Source organism: Eucalyptus grandis, chromosome 1, assembly GCF_016545825.1.
Source record: "Eucalyptus grandis isolate ANBG69807.140 chromosome 1, ASM1654582v1, whole genome shotgun sequence".
NCBI lineage: Eukaryota > Viridiplantae > Streptophyta > Magnoliopsida > Myrtales > Myrtaceae > Eucalyptus > Eucalyptus grandis.
Genome location: NC_052612.1, coordinates 41947504 through 41963547, shown reverse-complemented (window position 1 = coordinate 41963547; position 16044 = coordinate 41947504). Strand labels below are relative to the sequence as shown.

The 16044-nt window shown below is 38.6% G+C and overlaps 1 protein-coding gene and 1 pseudogene across 1 annotated transcript; one reads left to right on the top strand and one right to left on the bottom strand.

Annotated features, from left to right (window-relative positions):
- Positions 1-219: 219 nt before the first annotated feature.
- On the top strand, positions 220-3569 carry LOC104414326 (serine carboxypeptidase-like 45). The gene is made up of 10 exons (XM_039299295.1): positions 220-477; positions 747-848; positions 1138-1233; positions 1367-1459; positions 1664-1734; positions 1935-2200; positions 2354-2521; positions 2885-2983; positions 3094-3214; positions 3375-3569. The coding sequence occupies exons 1-10, from the start codon at positions 237-239 to the stop codon at positions 3519-3521; spliced, it is 1404 nt and encodes a 467-aa protein (XP_039155229.1). The 5' UTR covers positions 220-236; the 3' UTR covers positions 3522-3569.
- Positions 3570-5585: 2016 nt separating this feature from the next.
- On the bottom strand, positions 5586-13145 carry LOC104414317 (annotated as a pseudogene).
- Between the last annotated feature and the right edge of the window lie 2899 nt (positions 13146-16044).

Here is a 16044-nt window from a genome sequence, read left to right as displayed (position 1 = left end):
CCGACCTCGAATAGATCACAGATGATTTGGCATGTGTTGCACCATTAGCTAGGACGCATGAGTATGCATGATTCTTAGGATATTTTGTTTTTTCTTTAATGCGTCTTTTAACGTGAACAAAAAGTCAATATACCCTTGGTCCTTCCTCTTTTTCGTCTCTATAAATAGCAACCGACCTCCAGGCTCCAGGAGCAAAGTAAGAAACCAGCAACCCACTCACTCACTCTCAAGCAATTATGTCTCAGCCATGGCTCATCCTAACAGTGATCACCTGCTCAATCCTCATGCAGGCATGCAAGCCTGTGACATCTCTATCCGATAAAATCCTGAGCTTGCCCGGTCAACCGAGTGGTGGTTTCAGCCACTATTCAGGTTATATCACAGTGGGTGACCACCCACCAAGAGCTCTCTTTTACTACTTTGTGGAAGCAGAGACAAGCCCTGCCTCTAAGCCTCTTGTTCTCTGGCTAAATGGAGGTAACTAAACTGCGGATCCCCATCACTTACGAAAAAATCAATGTTGTCTCCTCCGTAAAGTTCTCTTGTCCTTCATTCTCTGACTGAAGGATCAAAGCACAATTTATGAAACAAATGCAATACTACTATGCACTTCCTCCAATTATAGCAGCAGAATGAACATCAAATCTTAATCATTATGCATTTTGATCTGTTAAGCAGGTATAGACAATATATTCAATTATTTTGATACTTTGTCTTGCCTCTCCTTTTCTTTTCTCCTAATGTAGGGCCTGGCTGTTCTTCTTTGGGGTATGGAGCTTTCATTGAGCATGGCCCTTTCGAAGTGAAGGGAGGGGGTCTGGTGAAAAGAGATTACAGCTGGAACAAAGGTATATGTTACTTTTTGAATTCAAATCAATTAGCTGATATGACAAACTTTTTTCTTGTCTATGTTCATATGGGGTAGCAACCAGATATTCAATAAACAAGCAAAACGTGCTATCATTGATTAAGAGCCACTTCATTATTGTAAATAGAACAAAGATATCATGACTTTTTTTTTATATGACACTGATTAAGTGCTTGTCAGTGAGGAGATATAAGCTAATGCTTCCTTATCAGCAACCTTTCGTTTGCATTCCCTGGAAATTTGACAACTGAATTGGCTAAATGTTGCAGTGGCCAATCTCCTATACCTGGAGTCTCCGGCAGGAGTCGGCTTTTCTTACTCGACTAGTCAGTCATTTTACAAGGGTATTACTGACAATATAACAGGTATATGATCAGCTTTGCTATTTGATGGAAAAGAGAAATGAAGCTTTGGTTATATATGATTGTAATCACTACAGATACCTTACACCGTGGACACTGTAAATGCTACTGATAAATGGTTTCACTTCTACTATAGCACAAGACAATCTAGTGTTCCTGCAGCACTGGTTCACCAAATACCCGCAGTACAAAGGGAGAGACTTCTTCATCACTGGGGAAAGTTATGCAGGTACATTCTCAGTTGTTCACGTAGATATTAATCTGATCGGATTGAGTGAATTAATTTCGAATTATGGAGTCTGTCTAGTTAAATTCCACTATTTAGGCGAACTTACCTGCATATTATTTAGACATGTACCTATTTCAAGACTTCAAGAGCAGATCTAAAGAAGCCAACCGGAAAATTGATGACTTGATCGTTTTCTGTACCCAGGTCACTATGTGCCTGAACTTGCACAGCTCATTGTCAAATCCAAGGTGGAGATCAATTTAAAGGGCATAGCGGTGAGTGTACTTTTTTTCATTAACAGTTCCATAATTCAGAGTGTCATTTCCTATTTGATCCCTTTGAATTGCATATTCGAAATTATGATCAGATCTATTCAATAAAAAGAATCGATTCCAGGAGACTCCTAAAGCCCTTATTGACTATTATTCCGCTTTTTGCCCTCCAATTTGACTACTCATTTGCCCACAATTTGCAGATTGGTAATCCTTTATTGGATTATGAAGTCGACACGAACACCCCGACCACATTTTACTGGTCCCACGGGATCATATCAGACCAATCCGAGCTGCTCTTTCAAAATGTCTGTAACCTCACTCGGCTCTTGGGTGAAATCAGATCGAAGGCTCTGACTTCTGAGTGTGCATATGTTGTGCTAAAGGTAGCGAAAGAACTTAATGATACCAATGCAATCGACCAGTACGATATCCTTGCGGACCTCTGCCTAACATCGGGGCAATCAAAGTTGGAACATTTTCTATAAGATGCTTACCTCAGGGCATTCATTGCCATCCTCCCTTCCATCAGAAGACTTGATCAACTATCAGGTGAGAGCGAGACCAAGACCCAATTTCGAATTAGTAACTGCTAGATAGAACTCCTATATCAATGTTCCAGAAGCTCATTCAACTTTTCTCCACATTTTGTATTTTGCATACAGAGCCTTTTGGACACTAAAGATCCCTGCGAAGAGCAGGATGTCATTAAGTACTTTAACCGTAAAGACGTACAGATTGCACTCCACGCCAAGCTTGTCGGAGTTGGACACTGGAACACGTGCAGCGAGTACTTACGCTGCTCTCCTTTTGCCTCTCCCCGAAAATAGCGGCATAGCATTGCAACTTGTTATAGTAGAAGTAAAATTAGAATCAGCAATTCTTTTGAGCTCACTCAATTCTTCTTCAGAGGAAACTTTCTCGCTAAAGAATCAACTAGGAAAATGATGAACTCGGATTGATTGAAAATATGTTATCAATCATCAAACAGCACGAGCTTCTTCTGTCATATGTTGTTCTAATCATGGTATCAGGCGCATAGGGAGAACCACAAAAGGATTTTATGCAAATGCTATTACTATCACTATCGGTTAGGCAAGTGTTGAGAAGATTAGCATCTATTCGCTGATTAATCTGTTCTGTTCCTCTGCAGTGATATCAATGAAAACTTCAGATTTGAGGACCGGTATATAAGTATGATCCCAATCTTGGGAGAACTGGTCAAGTCCGGTCTCCGAGTCCTTGTTTACAGGTGTATCATCAAATATTCCTCTAAGATTGATTGGCTTTTACAATAAGATCACATTTAACTGACAGATAATATTGTGATCGATCATCTTTCTTTCTTGTGATTTGTGGCAGTGGGGATCTAGATGCAGTCGTCCCCTTCCTCGGAACTCGGACTATGGTCGACGCCTTAGCAACCAAGGTGCTGAAACGGAAGACAACTTTGTCCTACAGAGCTTGGTTCACTAGCAAGCAGGTCAATCTATATATTTCTCACTTAAGGAAAATCAGTTTTGTGTTCTGATGTCCCTTCCATCTAGACAGATAGATGTTGAAATTGTTCAGTGTGACGCCGAATCACAGACATGTGTCATGAATTGTTCACACATTTGATACTCGGCGATCAATGATTACAGGTTGCTGGATACACGCAAGAGTACGGCAAGTTGGCGTTCGCGACCATTAAAGGAGCTTCGCACACTGCCCCGGCCACGCAACCGGAGAGGTCGTTGCAGCTCTTCACCCCATTCTTGAAAGGGAAATCACTGCCTACTAAAGCATGAGGTCCACAGAGGCATCTTCGATAAAGAGCCTGGATTATCTAATATAATAAATGTGACGTGGTGCTAAAAGGTAGAAATATGAGGTCTTGACACGTGGTGCAACAACTAGGCGACACGTGGCCCTTTTTCTTAACTTACCGTTTTTTTTTTTTTTTTGGTCAATCTTAACTTACCTTGAGCACTCAATAAATGGCGGATGTATATGTCCCTTCTAGGTATTTATATCTTTGTTTGCTCCTTTCACGTTCGTGGATATTATTATCATTCCTTAATGTGAGTTCAACATAGTTGTCGATAATTTCAAGAGATCTCATCTTTCGGTTATACAATAACCTTTTTGTAATTGTAAATCAATTCAGAACTATATATCCGAAGTGGAACGAACTTACAAATATCATTTTTCACAAATTTCAATATTTTCCAATATTCTTATCCACACACAATGTGCAAGACCTTAGGTTAATTTTTTTTAATAGACATCTCGAACATTAAATCATGTTTTGAGGTCAATTATTCATGGACTGAATTAAACTATATAACTATTCTATGATAATAGAATGATTGAAAGCAAAAATCGGGACCGTTCTTATTCTTGAATAGACAATTGAATTTCTTGACCAAGCCAAATTAATTAATAATATGTCTACATCAATTCACATTTGTGTTGTTTAAACATATATGGCCAGGAATATGCCTTATTATTATTGAGAAATGTATAATATTATATGACCAAAAAATGACCATGTGCATTACGGATTATCGTCACTTTCTAAGACTAGATCTATTACCGAATCTCTTATTTAGACAAAGGGATGTGGACAAATCGCATAGATTGTGAGATTTTCCAACTTTGAAAAGCGCGACATCTTTGTATTCTTCTAAGAGTTGGCAAGAAGCATCTTCTTATCTATTCAAAGTTGTTGATTTTTACCACAGCATGTGTTTGAACCTTTGAAATCCGAAATAAGAAAAACATTAAAAGTCTCGAGCACATAAATTACTTTCCATCTAGTTGGCAAAAAAAAAAAAAAAATCATTTCCTATCTAAACACGAGGCGGCAGGTCCTCGCACGAGACGCTAGCATAACACATCATGTCATGTCTGTTTCACATAAAAGTCTTAGCTCTTCAACACAAAAAAGAAATAAAAAATCATGCGCTTATCCTTAAAAGCACTGACGTGGTCAATAAGAAAAAAATGGGTCTTCCCGAAAACAATGATGCAAAATAAATATAAAAAAGAACAGATGTGAAACTGGAGATTTGTGCATGGTAGTCGAACTTCCCGTTTCCACCCAAAAATTCTCCACTTGTTTGTTCCTTCAGTATTTTCTTTACTCACTCTCTCTCTCGCTCACTCGTGATGCATCCGCAACTAGTGCCATGGCTTATGGCAGCAACCCTTAGCGTAACTGTTGCGAAAATGCGAGCGATTGAACAATAATATAAACAGATAAAGAAAATAAATCGGACACCAGATTTACGTGGTTCAGTCGTAAAGACCTATGTCCACGGGGAGAGCAGCAGCGAATTTCACTATAAATCAAGCGATATAAGGAGATTACACACTCGAGTCACTTAAACACTCTCTCGGTGTTTCCAAGCCTCAATTACACCCAATAATGCACGCAGTGTTTAGCCTCGAAATTCCTCAAAAATAATCTCTCAATCTCACGAAGGAATTACACGCAAATCTTACCACAAGATTTAATTGGCTACAAACACTAATCTTTCTTGGATATAATTCAGGACAAGAATGACAAAGAAAAATCCCTCACAAGCACTCGATGACTAAACGGCGCTTCAAGACCAATTCTTCACAATCAACTATCTTCCATCCATGACCACAAGTCTATATATATATAAGTGAGACCCTTATTCTTTTGCTAACTTATCATAGGATTTTATTTCCTATCTTAAACGATTTTATCCAAAACATATCTCTGTATGTTTTAAACAAAATCCAAGTCCTAGTCAAAGTTGGACTTTCCTATTTTAGCAGCCAGACTCTCTAATGCATATTCAAATTTGGGAAGTTGATATTCGGATCTTCTTTGCTCGATTTCAAATGTCTGCAACATATCCAATTCAGAATATTTAAAACTTTCACATCGGGCTTAAACTCGAGACATATCTTAACAATCTCCACCTTGGCTTGACGTTTGAATCAAGTCACAATCGTTTCGCAAAAATTCAAACGCTGCCGCTACTTTCCCATAGCCCTCGATGGGCTCAACCGCCACTGATATTATACAAGTCCAAGCGTCGCTTGAACTTCGCCATAACCGAGGATCTCATCAGAATACCAACTCCACATGCACTTTTAACTGCTCCGCAAGGATTTTTCAACGCAACCTCCTTAATAGCAGATAAAGCAAAATCATTGTTACATCCATATTTATTAGGAGATCGAATACGAACCTTGTTAATTTTAGCAGTTATAGCAACTATTGGCTCTATAGGCTCCACCTCACTATAGGCACCATTTGTGTCAATTACTTTGCTAGTACTCATACTCGCTACCTTAGGAGTTTCTGGTTGCAACTCCATTTCAAGCTGAACACTGTCCAGATCCGTATTAACACTGCCACAAACACTCCTAGCCAGAAGTATCGGAGACTTATCAAGGGTAACTTTTCTGCTATTAACGAGTGAATTTATATCTAGGCACCACAACCGATCGCCCCACTCACCTTGTGCATAGCCATGGAATATGTACCTTGCCCTCCAATCGAGCTTACCATCACTCACTTGAAAATAACATGGTCAACCAAACATTCTAATAATAGAATAACCAATAACGTTACCTAACCACACTTCTTCAGGAGTCCTCTATTCAATAGCAGTTGATGGGGATCTATTCACTAGGCAGCTTATCGTACTAATTACATTAGTTAGGATTCTCCTAGCAATACTAGCACTAGAGATAATTTTTCGGGCCATCTCTAGTAATATTCTACTAATCAATTCTGCAAATTGTTATGATTTATTAACACTAGTGCGGTATTTCACTATGCCCTATTTCATGCAAAATTTATTTGCCAGCTTCGAGTAGAACTCCATGTTATTGTCAGTCCGCACATGCTTGATCAACTTACCAGTCTTCGTCTCGATCAAAGCTCTTAATTGCGTGATCTTGACACCAGCATCAAACTTGTGCATTGGCACAAACATCCAGGTCTTCCTCGAGCAGTCAAAAGACTCTCGAACAGATGCATCCGACGTCTCCGTAGCGAAATTTGTCACTATCTCACCTTGAAGTTTATACAAGCCTCTGTGCTTGATTCCTTTCATTATCATTAGGGCACCTTGAACAATCTTTAGAACTCCACCTTTTGAAAAATACCTGTAACCAGCTAAATCTAAGGCATCCAAAGAAATTAAGTTCTTTTTCAATTTTAGAATGTGTCTTAATTAAGTTCTTTTTCAATTCTAGAATGTGTCTTACTCCAGTCAATGTCCTTACAATGCCATCATGCATCCTGATTTTAACATCACCAACACCCACAACATGGCACTCAGCATTGTTCCCTAACTAGACTTTACCACTACTCGTGCACTGATAAGTGATAAACCAGTTTTCATTTCGTGTGACATGAAAAGAACAACCATAATCCATAATCCATCTATCAAACGATGAATAATCAGTGACAAACAAGACATAATTAGCACCATCAGAATCATTCTCAGCTACAGCGGCAACATTATGTGTAGACTCAGCTCTAATTCCCTTACCCTTTTCATTTTTCAGCTTAAAACAGTCTCTTCTAAGATGCCCCCTCTTGCCATAGCTCCAACAAATAACATCAGCAATCCTAAACTGACTACATCTGTTCATGTTCCCGCTAACACGTGTGCTAGTTCTTTCTCTATTTTCACCTACTAAAGTAGCATATATAGGTTCGCCAGATTCTATTCTACGAATATCCTCTCTCAGAATGAAATTTCGAACCCCATCAAATGTCAAACTTGTTGACCTAGAGGAATTACTAACAGAAGTAACAGTAATATTCCAACTATCAGGCAATGAGGATAACAAATTAAAGCACATACCTCATCTTTAAAATCAATCTCAACTGAACTCAATTGACTAACAATCACATTGAATTCATTGATATGATTTGCAACTGACGCACCTTCACTCATCTTCAAATTAAATAGATGTCACATCAAATAAACCTTGTTGATCGCAAAGGGCTTCTCATACATATCTGATAGGGCTTGCATCAAATCAGCAGTGGTCTTCTCCTTCAAGATGTTAAACGCGACGTTACGAGCCAACGTTAATCGAATAACACCCATAGCTCGTCTATCAAGCAAATCTTAATCAACTTGCTTCATCGTCTCTAGTTTCTCCCTAAATAAGGGCAAGTGCAGTTTCATCTGATAAAGATAATTTTTAATCTGCATCTTCCAGAAACTAAAATCCCTCCCATCAAATCTGTCGATTCTCACTTTTACTTCTTCTGCCGCCATCGATTCACTTCAACTTAGCCAAACCTGGCTCTGATACTACTTGTTACGAAAAGGCAAGCAATCGAACGATAATATAGACAGATGAAGAAAATAAATTGGACACCAGATTTACATGGTTCAGTCGTAAAGACCTACGTCAACGGGGAGAGCAGCAACGAATTTCACTATAAATCAAGCGATACAATGAGATTACACACTCGAGTCACTAAAACACTCTCACAGTGTTTCCCAAGCCCCAATTACACCTAATAATGCACGCAGTGTTTAGCCTCGAAATTCCTCAAAAATAATATCTCAATCTCACGAAGGAATTATACGCAAATCTTACCACAAGATTTAATTGGCTACAAACACTAATCTTTCTTGGATGTAATTCACGGACAAGAATGACAAAGAAAAATCCCTCACAAGCACTCGACGACTAAACGGCGCTTCAAGACCAATTCTTCACGATCAACTATCTTCCATTCATGGCCACAAGTCTATATATATATATATAAGTGAGACCCTTTTTTTTTTCCAACTTCTCATAGGATTCTATTTCCTATCTTAAATGATTTTATTCAAAACATATCTCTGTATGTTTTAAACAAAATGCAAAGTCCTAGTCAAAGTTGGACTTTCCTATATTAGCAACCAAACTCTCCAACACATTCAAATTTGGGAAGTTGATATTCGGATCTTCTTTGCTCGATTTCAAATGTCCGCAACATATCCAATTCGGAATATTCAAAACTTTCACATCGAGCTTAAACTTGAGACATATCTTAATAGTAACAGTGACCCAGACATGCGGAATGCTCAAGCTCGACACTGAACACTATCTCAAGTTGACAAAATCAATCAGCTTGCCAAGGCAACCCAAGGTTAGCTTCAACTAGTATGTAGGGTACATCCTCGTGGATGAGAAGCAACATAGAGCTCTCTTCTATTACTTTGCTGAAGCTGAAGCTGAAGCCGACCTGGCTTTAAAGTCTCTCGCGCTTCGATTCAACGGAGGTAAAACCATCTGTACTGAATTCGAGTGAATGGTGGTGAGAAATGAAATGAGCTTGTTGAAAAACACTAGAGTTTGCTTTTGCATTGGGTTGGCATTTTGCAGGGCATGGTTGTTCATCCCTTGGAGTTGGTGCTCGGGCCTTGGCTTTTTTGGAAATTAATCAAGAGAAAACAAAATTATTTGTTGTAATCAAAATATCAATGTAATGGAGGTGAGGTATGAATATTCGAATTTCCTTAAGGCGATTAGTTCCTGTCAATGGTGCTTTGCAAATTCACGAATTATGCCTCCCAAGATACAACACCTCAAACTTGTTTGGATTAGCACTATGCAAACAGGACTCAGTCGAATCATTCAATTGAACTGGCACACCCAAAAAAAAATCAAAAGAGTAGAAAAGTATATCAAAGCCTTTTTGGAATCGAGTCGAAAAAAAAAACTATAATGAAGCTCTATGCTCCTATCTATTCATCGAGCTTTTTAGTTCATGTATAGAAGAGATACATGAATTAAATAGATGCATGTATCCATGAAATTCATGAATAAAGAGATACGTAAATCCAAGAAATTCATGAATTCAAAGAAATGTGAATTCAAGAGATTCATGAACTCAATAAAAATATGAACTAAAAGATACATGAATCTAGGATATTCATGAATTCAATAGATACGTGAATAGAAAAGACATATCTTAATTTATTGATTTTCGTTGATCCATTAACCATAATTATAACAACCCCCCACATTAATGGATCAACAAAACATTTTTGACTCAAAGGACTCTGAGCATGCCTATTGAAATACACCACATCAAGATAGGTAGCTTTCACTTTGAACCTTCTTTAGTGAAAGCCTATCAGACTCACTTAACTTGTCGATGGACTAAGCCTTGAATAACCAGTTGTTTGTGTAAGTCTAGACAATAAATCGGATGCAATCAAATTATGTTTTTCCATGGCAAACTCGGACAAAAGCCCTTCTGGCAATGGCCTCCCTCCCAGAAACGAGCTGAACAACACTAGCGATCTTGCTGGCTGCAAAAATAGCGCTTCATGAGACGCCCCTTTGATTGTTGCATATGACCATATATCTCCATACACTGGCGTCCACCCAGCAACTTGTGAAAAATTAAGAGAAGGGCCTCAGTTTCGTCAATTACCTATTAAAATCAAGCAGCGGACTGATGTTTATGAAAGTTATTTAGTGAGCCGACCAGTCTTTCCTCAAAGCAGACTCTGAAAAGCACAGTTGTGTTCAGTCCAAATTGCTTTGCTAAGTTATTCACAAGAGTCCTCGTTCCGATTAATGGAACAGCAGAATTTTGATCCCCGCTGTCGATATTTTTTAACGAAAAATCAAACCAACGTCATTGTTGTTCCTTATGCAAAAGGAAGTGATATACCAAGTCTAAAGAATGCTCTATCGTTTGCTTACCTGTAAACTAAAACGCGGATTCCTGACTTCATTAATTCCCCCAAAATCGAAATGGCGGATATCCCCAGATTTTGCATATCATATTTGGGAACCCTGTAGCACACAAGAACTATGAGGGAATTCAGACAAAGAAGCATGTCATTTAAGGAAGAACCCAAGTCAAAGAACGAAAGGATTAAGGACTAGTCAATTGAAAGTTCTGAAGGAACCACGTCATAAATGGACTTTTGGATCATCTAAGTTATTTAAATCAATTAATTTTGGGAGGCATATTGTCCCATTAACGCAACAAGGTTACGGAGAATCTTGTCTGGAAATCGGGAAAAGTGGATATACTCCGACAAGACTCATCAAGATTAGTGACTGTGTCGTTTAGCTATGGACTTGTGGCTCTAGAAAATAAAGCTCCCAATGAGTCAAGTCGATCATTACTCGCTGCAAACTGTCCACGTAGAGATTCCAACGAGCCGAGCATGCAGAGCCTCCTGCACTTCTTTCCTGTTCAAGTACTTGAGGGTTTCGTCTTCTACACATACATCTGTGTTCTCTGTTTCTTGCTGGAAGCAGCATAATCACAAAAATTCAAAAGGCTGTGAAGGGGGAAAATGATAAAGTCCATCAGAATGGATGAAGAGGCTCACCAGTTTGTTCAAAACCGAGCACTGTGAAGAAACTGTCTACAAGCAAACATCAAGAGTGACACCGTACGCGTCAATGAATCTGCTTATTTCCCTTGATGCTTCGCTGGCAACACGAGAGCACACAGGGGTTAGGGGGCCGCTTTGTGCTTGTCTGCGAATTTGAGAGTATTACATACTGTGTTGAAACTTTCGTAGGTTGCGTCTGATACCAATCCATGAGACCATAAAAACTCCTCCCGTGAGTTGAAATCGGTGCTGAACTCCAGAAGTGGATTCCCTATCTCATGCAAGCATAAGATTCATTCATCTCAGTCAGTAATAATCTAATGAACGGGACATGCCGATTGAAGTTTGCGGATTTTTCTGTCAAACTCACGGCAATTCCCTTCAAATTGAACAACTTGGACTGCACGATGAGCATTGCAAGTTGTGGAACATAGCAACCTGGAATGAGTGAAATTAGATAGAAGTTAAACTTCTGCAGTCATGGAACTTCTGATTCACTCAACCACGCAAATTGGTGTTCACTAAGGGCCTTTGTGTTCTTTTTTTGTTATCCGGAACACAATTTCTGTTCTTTTGTTTCAAGGAACAAAAAAAGAATAGAATCACATTTGTTTACACTTTTGTTCCCGGGAACAAAAAAAATAGATTTTTTTTGTTTCCGGGAACAGAAACAAGCCCGGGAACACTTTCGAGAAACAATTTTTCTCTCTCCTATTTTTTCCTTCTCTTTCTTTTCTTCTTCTTTTCTTCTTCTTGGCGACCGGCCGTCGAGGGCCGGCAACCTCGTTGGAACGTCGCCGTGGCTGGGCAAGGCCATCGGCCCTCGTTGGCCGGTCGCCGGCCATGGCTAAAGCGACGACCGGCCAAAAGGAAGAACAAAGAAAAAAAAAAAAGGAAAAATTAAAAATTAAAAAATTAAAAAAATTAAAAGAAACAAAAAAATTATACAAGTTTACCAAATGCGTTCTTCTGTTCAAAAATTGTTCTCCGGAATAGAAATATATTTTTATTTTTGTTCCCTGAAATAATTTTGGATAGAAACGTTACCAAACGCACCCTAAATCTAAATCACTAGTACACCTGCACAGTTCTCTCCCGTGATGAATTAATCTCTCTCATTGTGTTCTGGGAACTTTTCCAACCAGCTGCGGAGGAATGCGACATTGTGGATTGCTGAAATGTGGAAGCATTGTTTAGCTGGTATTAGTACTTAAATTCAACTTTAGGTTACTTCTCTAGATCATCGCTGCACTTTTTAGTTATTAAAAGTATATTGCAATTTGCAAGGAAAATAACCTGTCATCTTGTCGTCGACAGAGTTATAATAAGAAGTATTGACAGAGTAGGAGAAACCAACTCCTGCAGGATATTCCAGGTACAACATGTTTGCTTCTGCAAATAAATTGAAAAATGCAAGCATTAGCCAGGTACAGAATCTCTGATGTAGTGAATGCAATCAATCTCACATTCATGCTTGAAAATAATATATTTGACACAAGGTCCAATTCAATCTCCTATCGATTTAAGCTTTTGCAACGAGAGACAACTTGTTCAAATGCGTTCAAGCTGCTAAGAGTATACGCTCAACTTTTTTTTCCCCGCCTTTGTTAAGGGAATTTACGCTGACTGTTATTCCACCTATAGTCATTTTTCAGGAACACATCTCCACCGGGCTTGAATGGTCCATGTTCACAGAAAGCACCAACTCCAGTGGATGAACAACCAGGCCCTGCAAAGTGCCAACCCAACCCAAAAGCAAACTCCAGTGTTTTTCAACATGCTCATTTCATTTCTCACCATCATTCACTCGAATTCAGTTCAGATGGTTTTACCTCCGTTGTGCCAAAGTACGAGAGGCTTCGAAGCCAAATCGGCTTTGGCTTTGGTGAAGTAATAGAAGAGAGCTCTCTGTTGCTTCTCATCTACGGCGATGTACCCTGCATACTGGCCGAAGCTGACCTCGGGCTGTCCCGGCAAGCTGACGATTTTGTCAGCATCAGAGGTGGTGTTCAGTGTCGAGCTTAAGCATATTCGGGTCAGTGTTACCCCGAGTGTTGCATAAGCCATGGCACTAGTTGAGGATGCATCGCGAGCAAGTGAGAGATAGAGACAGAGGGAGAGAGTATAGAAAATGCCAGCGGAACAAAGAAGTGTAGATTACTTAGGTGAAAATGTAAAGACACCAGAGAAGATTTTCCAATGCTCTTTGTCCACACGCAATGCGCATGAGCTTAGGTTTGATCCAATATCCAGATCCTGCGGAAAGGAAAAAGAATTTCAATTCTTCTTTTCAGGATGGGAGAGATTAGGAAAATCCTATTGATTGCAATTTTCTTCGGATCTAATTTCAAAAAAGGCTCAAATAGTATGATCCCTTCATCACCGTGGAATGAAAGGGAATCTCGTAGTTTTTTATTTGTGTCGTGACGTTGTTAGCCACTCCATTTTGTTTTTCCAATGAGGCAGAACCTAAACATGTGGTCGAGAGATAATTATCCACACTCCGATAAGGATTGTTGACCAGGTCAATGCCTACAAGTATAATTGTCTGGTTTTTATGTAGAAGAGGGAAGTCTTTTTTTTATATGACATGACTTGATATATTACTGTAACGTTTGATGTGAGGGGCACTTACCGATAAGATTTTTTTTTTTTTTTTTTTAAGATCAGAAATGATTTATGTGCTTGAGACTTTTTATGTTTTTTTCTTTTTTCAGAGTTCAAACATGTGCTGTGGTTAAATTCAAGGAAAAACTTTCCTGGTTTGAAAACTATGAAGAGCTGAGAAAATGCGGGTTACCAAGTTACCAACTCCTAGAAGAATACAAAGGATGTCGCCCTTTTCAACGTTGGAAAATCACCCATGCGCTTTGTCCGCAATCCCACTCGCCTTAGAAGAACGACGATAACCTGCGATGCATCTGGTCCTTTTTGGATAGATAGTATTACGTTGGTAATCTTGCCAAGAAGGAAGAGAATGCTTTTGCTACCAGAAGCGGGGTGACGTCGTTTCTGCGATGGCAGAAAAATAGATTTGACAGTATTCGTTCAAACAAAATAATGATAAATACACTAAGGTTCTACTTGTTTTGTAAAAAACTAAAAATGAATAATTTGAAAATATATTTTTTTAAAATGATAGCTTGTATCGCTTGAAATAAATAGTCAATTGAAAATGTTTTTATTATTGATAATAATTTATGTCTAAACAATTTCCTAGATGATGAAAATATTTTTGTAAGTCATATAAACGATAATTTTTACAAAAATGTTTTCTTAATTTTTCATTTTTCTGTGAAAAAAGTGAAGCCTTGATAAAGAGTCTTTTTTTTAACATCCAACATAGGTAGGAATTTCATAATAATAGAACTTAAAAATAAGAGATTGGATTAAAACTATAAAAAGTACAATCAGGCAGTAACATGTCCAAACAACATGACCGGAATTGATGTAGATAAGTTCCTAATCAATTTGACTTGGTAAAGAAACCCAACTAGCTATTTTAGAAAGACAGTAATTTTTATTTTATTTTATACAATTTCCCCATTATCACTTCAAAGTGATATTATTTCACTCGTGCATTCGGGTGGTCTAGGGACCACCATGGCTAGAATCTTCTCAAGAATCGATGTATTCCTCATAAATTTGTAGATGGCTATCTTTCAAGTACAAGTTTAGGATTTGCCTCAATGGAAAAAAAAAAAGGAGCATCTAACAACGTCACGTCACAGCACGGATCAAAAATTACGAGATTGCCTTTTATTATGATATAACGGAGGTATCATATCATTTGAGCCTTTTTCTCCATGCTTTTCCTGGAGATTTGGAGAAATTGTCATTCGTGCAAAAGTACTCATGCCAAACACGTCCATCTGGTGTTGCATGAAAATTCTCGAATGCGTACGTAAGCTTGCTTGTTGCATGTGTTTGCGATTTGGGGTTGTCTGCGAAAGGACTAGTACACGAATCGTAGATGCACTAAGATCCTTTTGCATTGCTATTCAAAGTACTATAGGACCTACGCACTTAATGCTGGAAGCCTCTGCTCTTGCCAAATTCTTAATGATAGGGTTGCTCTGTCCTACAAATGGAGGATTGATGTGGTGGCGAACTATTTGTGTTCTTTCCATTTTTGGTAAGTTTGATGTGGGCTTCTTGTATCATAATCAATTCCCTATTTTAAGAAATTATACTGGGCATAGTTTTCCACTTTGGGAGTCAATTTCTATAATTATTATCTCAACTCCTAAAAGCAGGGAAATGGGCGCGGCTTGTCTTCTCTAGCCATGCGACGTGATCCCCTTCGTTTCCAATCGGCAAAAGTTTGAGAAAATCACCAATTCGATGCTAAGCTTATTGTATGAATGCCAATTTAATTTTAAAATTTTGAACTTTATCAGTGTGATCTTAGGCTTCAAGGTGAAATTCCAACGTAATCCTTCATGCTAGTTGACGTCGGAAATCGCTGATAAGACGTTCTTTTGAGTAGGATTGTGGCCGGCGATGATTAGATGTCATGTTAGTAATTTTCGGCTATAATTAGTAGGAAAGATTATATTAGAGTTTTGTGTAAAGATGTAAGATTATATTGTCATAAAAATTGGAAGACAAACGTAGTGCATAAAGAGTAGAGAACTAGTTAAACACGAATTAGAATTCTAACTAACAATTTGACATGTGGTTCGAATTGACTACATTACACAAGTCACTCAAAGTTAGGGGTGAGCATGGTCCGAGGGGTGGTTCCCATCTTAGAATCAGGAACGGCCTACTAAGGACTAGTTTCGAGAAATTGGAAATAGGATCCACCCGTTGGTTCCATGGATCCACTCAGGAATCGTACCGCATCGGCGATCCGGTTCTCAAGTGGATCCATGAAACTGGTCCCCAATCCTTATAAAATTACATTTGTCAACTAATATCATGGTAAACCGAATTTCTATTTAGAGCATCAAAGCTTATTTGG